Source organism: Siphateles boraxobius, unplaced genomic scaffold (genome assembly GCF_051911475.1).
Source record: "Siphateles boraxobius isolate OS27281-9 unplaced genomic scaffold, OSU_SipBor_1 54, whole genome shotgun sequence".
Classification (NCBI taxonomy): Eukaryota; Metazoa; Chordata; class Actinopteri; order Cypriniformes; family Leuciscidae; genus Siphateles; species Siphateles boraxobius.
In genome coordinates, this window is record NW_027509180.1 from 130,001 (window position 1) to 142,500 (window position 12,500).

General features: G+C 41.8%; 1 protein-coding gene across 1 annotated transcript in view; it reads right to left on the bottom strand.

Annotated features, from left to right (window-relative positions):
• Window positions 1–3,835: 3,835 nt before the first annotated feature.
• Window positions 3,836–12,500, bottom strand: part of bglap (bone gamma-carboxyglutamate (gla) protein) — a 12,399-nt gene continuing 3,734 nt past the window's right edge. Inside the window, exon 4 of the mRNA XM_077205719.1 lies at window positions 3,836–4,056. Within this exon, the coding sequence (XP_077061834.1) occupies window positions 3,954–4,056 (103 nt within the window). The 3' untranslated portion in view covers window positions 3,836–3,953. The remainder of the gene's footprint in view (window positions 4,057–12,500) is intronic.

Sequence of the window (12,500 nt, forward strand, 5' to 3'; positions counted from 1 at the left end):
TCATAATAATGACGATATTGTCTTCTGTAGAGCTGCATAGTTTCATAATTTATTAAATCTGCAACATTAACACAGGTATTTTCCTGTTTATCACTGTGATGCTGCTTTGAGACGATCTGTATTGTAGAAATAAAGCTGATTTGATTTGGCATTTGTCTTTCTGTGTAATACTGCTGTTTTCACGGTTCTTTCCATCAAGTTTTCTGGTTTTCTCATGTCTGTTGATTTATGCACTTGTAGGGGTTGGTTAAACAATAGGGATGTTTTCCTGCCATTTAGACTTTTACTTGGTCTGATAACAGTTACTGGCCAGATGAAATTAAAAATGTATTTAATGATGTGTTTTTATATGTGTCTACAGTATCAGATGTCATGCTCTAACCCTGAGGGAAAATCCATTCATTTGTTGCTATATGAGAGGAAGGTCATCTAAATCAACAACATGTTCAGGATTGGGAGTAAACATGTACGGTGTTAGGCCTACTTAGCCTATTCAGGATACAAAAATGGGAATACTGTTGGCAAATCTCATGAACTCTTTTTGCAAAACTCTAAACACATTCTCACTCACTAAAACACATTTCGCACTTTTGTTTCAAAATGCTAAACAGAGGCATGCAAAAATTAAAGACAACTACAACACAGTTGTCATCATTTACACACGACTCAAAATTGTTCACACTTATTTCTAATGATGAGACCAAACCAACTGTACATAATACAAGTCAGTGCAGAGTCCCAACATTTACTCAAAATGTTGCACTGAATGTTTGTGGATGGAGAGAATATAAGAGGCAGAGGAGGAAGAGCAGGAGTGTAGTGTTGTCTAGGCTGGGTTAGGGTTTTCCTCTTCTCCTGCAGAGACGACAGTGTGTGTGATGTGGAGAAACTCCTCACACTGACCCAACATGAAGACGTGAAGCTGAAGCACAACCAGTCTCTCGCACTGACCTTGAGTTTGAATGTGACTAACATGCTTTTCATATAGAGTTTTTTTACTGTGAACTTTTTTGGCTTTTGCAGTTGGGTCACTGTATTTTCAAAGTACAAGTGCTGAAAATTGTATACAGACATTCAATACTATACACTATTCAGTACAATACTTAGAGTGCATACAATATTTATTCACCTTACTACTGCAAGTTGTCATTACTATACTTTTTTACATAATTGCAACATCTGTTTACTTTGTTACAATATACTTTTTTCTCTGAATTCAGTGTTCTCCATTTTTTGATGTTGAGTCTAATGAATGAGCTGTAGTGTTTATAATATTGACTCGCTGTGTGTATGCTCTGAAAGCATTGTTTGATTTTGAGCAGATAAAATGGTTGTGAGGCGATTGTTTGATTTTGGTTCTGTGAATGTGGTTTGAAAATTTGGTTTTGTGTTTAATGTTTTGAGAAATTGAGTGATGGTTTGAAGAAATGTGTTTTAGGAATCCAGAAAAACTGTAATTACGATGCTTCCCGCGGGGAAAAACTTTTTCAAGTCTGGAAAATTCACAGTTATTTAGTTTTTAAAGAGGAAAAAGGAAACAACATGGTTGTACAGCATAAATTACGCCTTATGAAGACGCTTTCTTTAACAAAGGACTGAACAACATCCAACTTAAACGTCTGCAGTTATGACTAGCATGGGAATCATGTTAGCTAAAATGTAGTTTGTTAGTGATGTAAAATTCTATAGTTTGTACGATTGCAGTATTGTGTAACTCTTCTAGCGGAAAATGAGCTGGAAAATGTAGAATTAACACAAGAGTCCTCATAAAGTCTAACGCCACAGAGTAAGATCACGGCCTTGAGCAACAGGTGTTTTGAAATAGACTAAAATGTCTATTAACATCTGTGTGTCAAAGCTGCGTGACCCACTGGACAGCACAGCACGCAGTGGATGATTTTACATCGTAGTGAAGCGCAGAGCACGAATCGGTTGAAAGAACCGACTTGCGGTCTTACTCTCAAAATCTAAGTATAATTTCTTTTTGTCAATCATTTCATATAATTATAGACTATTCAAAATATTATATTTAAAACTTTAACGTTGCAATAACACTATGCAATTGACCTATGGCTAAGCCACGCCCCCAAAAGCGATGAGCCAATCACAGTGCGCATAGCTAACCCATACACTCGGACATCCTCTGCTTCCTCGTCCATTGAAATGCATTGCAGTTAGTCAGGTTTCATTCGTTTTTATCTTTTCTTGTCATTTTAAGTTTAAAATGGTCAAACGGTGTGCATGGAGTACATGCAACTCCGACACTAGGCTGGGCGACGGTGTGTATTTTTTACCCTTTCCCAAGCCACATCTCAACCGAGATAGGTGTCTGGATTAAGTTATGCGGTAGACGTGTATGCAACTAAACATGGATAAATTAAACAAGGATGTCTACATCTGTTCTAAGATAAGCCAACAACGTATTTGAACGTTATCTTTAACACCTCTAACGTAACGTTAGCCTAACATTAGAAAGCGTTAACGTTAGCTTCTAGCTGCGCTGTACATCATGTCACTTAGCTTCATTAACGTATCTGTAAATAACCGAGATAAGAAATGTTAGCAGTGTTGTGCTGAATGATTCATGTAGATACTGTAGCACCAAACTAACGGAGAGCTAATCCTGGTAAAGATGGTAAAAAGGCTTGTCCTGGAAACGTATGCAACTTAGACCTGTACATATTTAATTTGATCATGAACCATTAATTACAAATTAAAGCACAATATTTTAGACAACTTTCTACCAAAATATATATCTATATAATCTTTCTGTCTCCTAAAATCATCAATTGCCTCCTGTGAAATGTCTCCTGCTGTGACAGCTGCCATAGCGCCCGTCACCGAATGCTGACTGTTAGTCCGAGCGAGTGGAGGGGGCGTGGCTTAGCCACAGGTCAATTGCAATTGCTGTGTAAATCCTCTGAGCAGCATTAAACAGTTTGTATACATCTAAATGCCACTTCAGAATTCAGATGCAACTTCTTTGGTTGATACTGATTTAGTTTGATTTGTAACAGCCTATTGTCTTATTATTCTAATTGAATTTGTTGATTAAATTTAAGAATTGAACAAAAAAGATGACAAATATATTAAAATGCTCCTGAAAAATGTATAATTGAGGGGGCAAATATTTCCCTATTAATTTCTGACACTGCTAGATGACGATGCATGTAAAAAAAACCTCTTTTCTTTAGAAGTGTGAAAAAACATAAAAATGCATACGTTTATACCAAATTTAAATTTTGCCAGTTAATTAACTGATTATGTGTGTTACTGAAAAAAAAACAGGCCCTTTTTTTCTCAAAGTTGGGAAATGAATGTATCAATCTGTATGTCAATATTTTGTTTATTGTCATCATTGGAAAAACAAATAAACGGAACATACACGGACCCTTTTGTCAAGTCTTCTTCGTCAGTTAGGAACCTGGGTGTGCTCTTTCATACCAATCTTTCATTTGAAAGCCACATTTCTAGCAACCGCATTTTTCCATCTTAAATATATCTAAATTACGTCATACAGTATACTCTCAATGACAAATGTGGAACAGTTAGTTCATGCGTTCATGACATCAAGGCTAGATTATTGTAATGCTCTACTGGGTGGTTGCCCTGCACGTTTAATAAACAAACTACAGCTGGTCCAAAACGCAGCCGCTAGACAGCAGTCCTGTTATCTCTGTAAATCTGCTTTGAAACAATCTATATTGTATAAAGGGCTATAAAAAATAAAAGTGACTTGACTTACAAACACATGAAAATCAAACCATGATGTGACCAGTAATATTAAACCATCCCAAACAAAAACTGAACAGAACTTGCAGACAACATTGTAGTGTTTTGTTTGTTTGTTTATTATTATTTTGCATAGCTTCAGCACCCTTCTCTGCTTATGTTTTTTTATGTTTTTTTTGTCAGATGCTCATCATGATGTGGGACAGTGATGCAGTGGATCTCTAGAAGGGAATGGGTCCGTAGTACGCAGTGTAGGCCGCGATGATGCCAGATGTGTCCATCATGTGCTCGCAGGCCAGGTTTGCTTCACACACTTCCCTGAGACTGAGAGAACACAAGAGTGTGTGAGATATATACGGCAACACCGCTGAGTGTGTGTGTGTCTGAGTGAGAGAGAGAGAGAGAGAGAGAGAGTATGTGTGTGTGTGTGTGTGTGTGTGTGTATGTGTGTGTGAGAGAGAGAGAGAGAGAGAGAGATAGAGAGAGAGAGTGTGTGAGAGATTGTGTGAGCATGTGTGTGTAATTAAGATAATTAAGTGAAAATTGAGCATTAGTGATGAACACCTGCTGTTAACAAGCAGAATCACTGAATGAAAGAGAATCCGCAAGAACAGAAAAAAGGAGAAACACAAGAACTTCTGATTTCAGACACAGCCTTAGATGAAATCAACTGAAGATAAAAGAAGACATTAAATCTCTCAAGATCTCATCAGAGGATTAAACAACTCCACAAACAGCATTACCAGCTTTACTTTACTTTACTTTATTTCTGCCATTGATCTACAGAAGTTATTTTTGAGAATTAACAGGTTATTTTAAATATTCGGTCACCATTATGGTGATCAGTGTTTTACTTAGTTGGTCAGTTTGACATGGTTTTTAATATGAGTTTGTGATCTTTGTAACAGTGTTTACCAAAACACATAATTTGTGACACACGTCATGCCGCAATGCATGCTGGGAGCCACCATAGGATAAAACTTCAGTTTATTTCATTTAATGCCGAGTTCACACTGCACTATTTTAGTCACGATTTTCACTCGCCGACAGGTTTTGAGAGATCGCAGACAAACGCTCGAAATCAAAGACGCGATCCAAAGAATCGCTGATGAGACGCCCGTGAGATATTATCGGTGATGACCAGCAGCCAATGAGAGAGGAAGATACAGGACGGGCAGGAGTTCTAGACCAGAATATCACTATTTTAATGGATATATTTACAATTATATCAAACAGAAAGAAAGCACAAACATTTGCTTGACCAGCAGCAACAGCAGCACATTGCAAAATTATTTATTTACCCCCAACTCTCTTTGCAGAACACACAGTCCTTGCTCTCGTCTCCCCAAACATTTCCTCCTGCATAATCTGCTTTTCTTTCTCCTTTTCGCTGCAAATCAGCACACAGACAATTTGGATCTCAAGCTTCTTGCAGGCCATAATTTTTTATGACATTAATTGCGTTATTTCCTTATCGCTTCTCGCCTGTGATGGTTGTGAAACGTAGTTTGCAGACCAGACAGAAGTTGTCGGCGATTCTATCTTGTAAAAGCTCCTGTTGCAGATCCATTGTGCAGTGTGAACACAGCAGTGACTGAATGAATGATCCCGGGATAGTCACTTAGTGTGAACACAGCAGTGACTGAATGAATGATCCCGGGATAGTCACTTAGTGTGAACACAGCAGTGACTGAATGAATGATCCCGGGATAGTCACTCAGTGTGAACACAGCAGTGACTGAATGAATGATCCCGGGATAGTCACTCAGTGTGAACACAGCAGTGACTGAATGAATGATCCCGGGATAGTCACACAGTGTGAACACAGCAGTGACTGAATGAATGATCCCGGGATAGTCACTTAGTGTGAACACAGCAGTGACTGAATGAATGATCCCGGGATAGTCACTTAGTGTGAACACAGCAGTGACTGAATGAATGATCCCGGGATAGTCACTTAGTGTGAACACAGCAGTGACTGAATGAATGATCACCGGGATAGTCACTCAGTGTGAACACAGCAGTGACTGAATGAATGGTCCCGGGATAGTCACTTAGTGTGAACACAGCAGTGACTGAATGAATGATCACCGGGATAGTCACTCAGTGTGAACACAGCAGTGACTGAATGAATGATCCCGGGATAGTCACTTAGTGTGAACACAGCAGTGACTGAATGAATGGTCCCGGGATAGTCACTTAGTGTGAACACAGCAGTGACTGAATGAATGATCCCGGGATAGTCACTTAGTGTGAACACAGCAGTGACTGAATGAATGATCCCGGGATAGTCACTCAGTGTGAACACAGCAGTGACTGAATGAATGATCCCGGGATAGTCACTTAGTGTGAACACAGAAGTGACTGAAAGAATGATACCGGGATAGTCACTTAGTGTGAACACAGCAGTGACTGAATGAATGATCACCGGGATAGTCACTCAGTGTGAACACAGCAGTGACTGAATGAATGATCCCGGGATAGTCACACAGTGTGAACACAGCAGTGACTGAATGAATGATCCCGGGATAGTCACTCAGTGTGAACACAGCAGTGACTGAATGAATGATCCCGGGATAGTCACTCAGTGTGAACACAGCAGTGACTGAATGAATGATCCCGGGATAGTCACTTATTGTGAACACAGCAGTGACTGAATGAATGATCCCGGGATAGTCACTCAGTGTGAACACAGCAGTGACTGAATGAATGATCCCGGGATAGTCACAAAGTGTGAACACAGCAGTGACTGAATGAATGATCCCGGGATAGTCACACAGTGTGAACACAGCAGTGACTGAATGAATGATCCCGGGATAGTCACTTAGTGTGAACACAGAAGTGACTGAATGAATGATACCGGGATAGTCACTTAGTGTGAACACAGCAGTGACTGAATGAATGATCACCGGGATAGTCACCTAGTGTGAACACAGCAGTGACTGAATGAATGATCACCGGGATAGTCACCTAGTGTGAACACAGCAGTGACTGAATGAATGATCCCGGGATAGTCACTCAGTGTGAACACAGCAGTGACTGAATGAATGATCCTGGGATAGTCACTTAGTGTGAACACAGCAGTGACTGAATGAATGATCCCGGGATAGTCACTTAGTGTGAACACAGCAGTGACTGAATGAATGATCCCGGGATAGTCACTTAGTGTGAACACAGCAGTGACTGAATGAATGATCCCGGGATAGTCACTCAGTGTGAACACAGCAGTGACTGAATGAATGATCCCGGGATAGTCACTTAGTGTGAACACAGCAGTGACTGAATGAATGATCCCGGGATAGTCACTTAGTGTGAACACAGCAGTGACTGAATGAATGATCACCGGGATAGTCACCTAGTGTGAACACAGCAGTGACTGAATGAATGATCCCGGGATAGTCACTTAGTGTGAACACAGCAGTGACTGAATGAATGATCCCGGGATAGTCACTTATGCCTGGTTCACACTACAGGAGTTTTAAAATCCTAACCGATATTGAAATCTGGTTGCAGCACACACTTAAGGAGAATCTTTGCAGATCTTCTTCCCTCAAATCTTAAACATGCTCACACTACAAGATTTGAAAATCGCAGCGCATCACACACTACACAATGTTATTAAGATTATCAAGACATTATTAAGACACGCAACAGATCGGAAGCAGAAAAGTGGGTGTAAACTAAATATCTGTCCTTCATATCAAGTCATATTCATGAAAAGGTTGCCTTGACCAAGGAAAGCAAAATCTTTAAAAAAAAATCACCCTTTTAACATTTAAGGATATTTCTATGAATGGCGTCAGCTCTGGTCAATACAATAAATCAATGCCATTGATCTCTATCATGAAGTGATGCATCAGCTTCAGCGTTACCCATGCGCCAGATTGCTGCTCAGCTGAGTCTTATTAAGTGTAAAATATTATAATTTAAATATTAAAATAATTAACAGCTTGTTTCATTACATCTTAGAATGAATCCGATTTTTTTTACATTTTCGTTGAATGAACAATGACTCACTCAAAGGCAGTGCCTTGTCGCCACCTAGTGTCGTAACAGTGTAACTGGACTGAGTGACAGCCTGTCTATAACACGCAGAGACGAGCAATGACGATACTGGTGAAATATCAGCAGAAAGCCTCTCGTTAGGTGAAATTCGAGGATCGGGACTAACTGTTATATAACAATGATCTAACAAACTTATTGTCAGGTTTATGTTCTGTTATTATATTATGTGGACCCTTATTTTGACATCTTCTGTTTAGGCCTACTCCACTTTTTTTAGTTTCGGGTTCATTACTGAATATGTACTAGTCCTCGTGCCTGCTGACAACAGCGTAACACTTATTTATTTAGCAATACATAAATAAAGATAATACTGCATATCACGCTGTTGAGTCACTCAAAATTACCGCAATGGAAATTCCTTCACCACAGCCCTACTTGTTTCTTATTGGCTATTGTGACAGTACTGACGTAATCACAATCTTGCTCATCCCGATAAATATCAAACATGTTTGATATGATCGGGGCGAGCCCGATTTGTGTGAGAGCAGATCGGGAAGTGCAAGATTCGATCTGTGAACGCCTCACATTACCAGATAATCTGCGCCGAACATCGGAACCGATCGAGGTCCTCAACAAGATATTTTCTCCGATTCTCGGGAGGAGGAAATCGGGCATAAATCGGCCTAAAACTCCTGTAGTGTGAGCCAGGCTTTAGTGTGAACACAGCAGTGACTGAATGAATGATCCCGGGATAGTCACTTAGTGTGAACACAGCAGTGACTGAATGAATGATCCTGGGATAGTCACTTAGTGTGAACACAGCAGTGACTGAATGAATGATCACCGGGATAGTCACTTAGTGTGAACACAGCAGTGACTGAATGAATGATCCCGGGATAGTCACTTAGTGTGAACACAGCAGTGACTGAATGAATGATCCCGGGATAGTCACTTAGTGTGAACACAGCAGTGACTGAATGAATGATCCCGGGATAGTCACTTAGTGTGAACACAGCAGTGACTGAATGAATGATCCCGGGATAGTCACTTAGTGTGAACACAGCAGTGACTGAATGAATGATCCCGGGATAGTCACTCAGTGTGAACACAGCAGTGACTGAATGAATGATCCCGGGATAGTCACTCAGTGTGAACACAGCAGTGACTGAATGAATGATCCCGGGATAGTCACTCAGTGTGAACACAGCAGTGACTGAATGAATGATCACCGGGATAGTCACTCAGTGTGAACACAGCAGTGACTGAATGAATGATCCCGGGATAGTCACTCAGTGTGAACACAGCAGTGACTGAATGAATGATCCCGGGATAGTCACTTAGTGTGAACACAGCAGTGACTGAATGAATGATCCCGGGATAGTCACTTAGTGTGAACACAGCAGTGACTGAATGAATGATCCCGGGATAGTCACTCAGTGTGAACACAGCAGTGACTGAATGAATGATCCCGGGATAGTCACTCAGTGTGAACACAGCAGTGACTGAATGAATGATCCCGGGATAGTCACTCAGTGTGAACACAGCAGTGACTGAATGAATGATCCCGGGATAGTCACTTAGTGTGAACACAGCAGTGACTGAATGAATGATCCCGGGATAGTCACTTAGTGTGAACACAGCAGTGACTGAATGAATGATCCCGGGATAGTCACACAGTGTGAACACAGCAGTGACTGAATGAATGATCCCGGGATAGTCACTTAGTGTGAACACAGCAGTGACTGAATGAATGATCCCGGGATAGTCACTTAGTGTGTACACAGCAGTGACTGAATGAATGATCCCGGGATAGTCACTTAGTGTGAACACAGCAGTGACTGAATGAATGATCCCGGGATAGTCACTTAGTGTGTACACAGCAGTGACTGAATGAATGATCCCGGGATAGTCACTTAGTGTGAACACAGCAGTGACTGAAATGAATGATCCCGGGATAGTCACTCAGTGTGAACACAGCAGTGACTGAATGAATGATCCCGGGATAGTCACCTAGTGTGAACACAGCAGTGACTGAATGAATGATCCCGGGATAGTCACTTGGTGTGAACACAGCAGTGACTGAATGAATGATCCCGGGATAGTCACTTAGTGTGAACACAGCAGTGACTGAATGAATGATCCCGGGATAGTCACCTAGTGTGAACACAGCAGTGACTGAATGAATGATCCCGGGATAGTCACTTAGTGTGAACACAGCAGTGACTGAATGAATGATCCCGGGATAGTCACTTGGTGTGAACACAGCAGTGACTGAATGAATGATCCCGGGATAGTCACTTAGTGTGAACACAGCAGTGACTGAATGAATGATCCCGGGATAGTCACCTAGTGTGAATACAGCAGTGACTGAATGAATGATCCCGGGATAGTCACTTAGTGTGAACACAGCAGTGACTGAATGAATGATCACCGGGATAGTCACTTAGTGTGAACACAGCAGTGACTGAATGAATGATCCCGGGATAGTCACTTAGTGTGAACACAGCAGTGACTGAATGAATGATCACCGGGATAGTCACTTAGTGTGAACACAGCAGTGACTGAATGAATGATCCCGGGATAGTCACCTAGTGTGAATACAGCAGTGACTGAATGAATGATCCCGGGATAGTCACTTAGTGTGAACACAGCAGTGACTGAATGAATGATCACCGGGATAGTCACCTAGTGTGAACACAGCAGTGACTGAATGAATGATCACCGGGATAGTCACTTAGTGTGAACACAGCAGTGACTGAATGAATGATCCCGGGATAGTCACTTAGTGTGAACACAGCAGTGACTGAATGAATGATCACCGGGATAGTCACCTAGTGTGAACACAGCAGTGACTGAATGAATGATCCCGGGATAGTCACTCAGTGTGAACACAGCAGTGACTGAATGAATGATCACCGGGATAGTCACTTAGTGTGAACACAGCAGTGACTGAATGAATGATCCCGGGATAGTCACTTAGTGTGAACACAGCAGTGACTGAATGAATGATCACCGGGATAGTCACCTAGTGTGAACACAGCAGTGACTGAATGAATGATCCCGGGATAGTCACCTAGTGTGAACACAGCAGTGACTGAATGAATGATCACTGGGATAGTCACCTAGTGTGAACACAGCAGTGACTGAATGAATGATCACTGGGATAGTCACTTAGTGTGAACACAGCAGTGACTGAATGAATGATCCCGGGATAGTCACTTAGTGTGAACACAGCAGTGACTGAATGAATGATCCCGGGATAGTCACCTAGTGTGAATACAGCAGTGACTGAATGAATGATCCCGGGATAGTCACTTAGTGTGAACACAGCAGTGACTGAATGAATGATCACCGGGATAGTCACTTAGTGTGAACACAGCAGTGACTGAATAAATGATCCCAGGATAGTCACTTAGTGTGAACACAGCAGTGACTGAATGAATGATCACCGGGATAGTCACCTAGTGTGAACACAGCAGTGACTGAATGAATGATCCCGGGATAGCCACTCAGTGTGAACACAGCAGTGACTGAATGAATGATCACCGGGATAGTCACCTAGTGTGAACACAGCAGTGACTGAATGAATGATCACCGGGATAGTCACCTAGTGTGAACACAGCAGTGACTGAATGAATGATCCCGGGATAGTCACTCAGTGTGAACACAGCAGTGACTGAATGAATGATCACCGGGATAGTCACTTAGTGTGAACACAGCAGTGACTGAATGAATGATCCCGGGATAGTCACTTAGTGTGAACACAGCAGTGACTGAATGAATGATCCCGGGATAGTCACCTAGTGTGAATACAGCAGTGACTGAATGAATGATCCCGGGATAGTCACTTAGTGTGAACACAGCAGTGACTGAATGAATGATCACCGGGATAGTCACTTAGTGTGAACACAGCAGTGACTGAATAAATGATCCCGGGATAGTCACTTAGTGTGAACACAGCAGTGACTGAATGAATGATCACCGGGATAGTCACCTAGTGTGAACACAGCAGTGACTGAATGAATGATCCCGGGATAGTCACTCAGTGTGAACACAGCAGTGACTGAATGAATGATCACCGGGATAGTCACCTAGTGTGAACACAGCAGTGACTGAATGAATGATCACCGGGATAGTCACCTAGTGTGAACACAGCAGTGACTGAATGAATGATCCCGGGATAGCCACTCAGTGTGAACACAGCAGTGACTGAATGAATGATCACCGGGATAGTCACCTAGTGTGAACACAGCAGTGACTGAATGAATGATCACCGGGATAGTCACCTAGTGTGAACACAGCAGTGACTGAATGAATGATCCCGGGATAGTCACTCAGTGTGAACACAGCAGTGACTGAATGAATGATCACCGGGATAGTCACTTAGTGTGAACACAGCAGTGACTGAATGAATGATCCCGGGATAGTCACTTAGTGTGAACACAGCAGTGACTGAATGAATGATCCCGGGATAGTCACCTAGTGTGAATACAGCAGTGACTGAATGAATGATCCCGGGATAGTCACTTAGTGTGAACACAGCAGTGACTGAATGAATGATCACCGGGATAGTCACTTAGTGTGAACACAGCAGTGACTGAATAAATGATCCCGGGATAGTCACTTAGTGTGAACACAGCAGTGACTGAATGAATGATCACCGGGATAGTCACCTAGTGTGAACACAGCAGTGACTGAATGAATGATCCCGGGATAGTCACTCAGTGTGAACACAGCAGTGACTGAATGAATGATCACCGGGA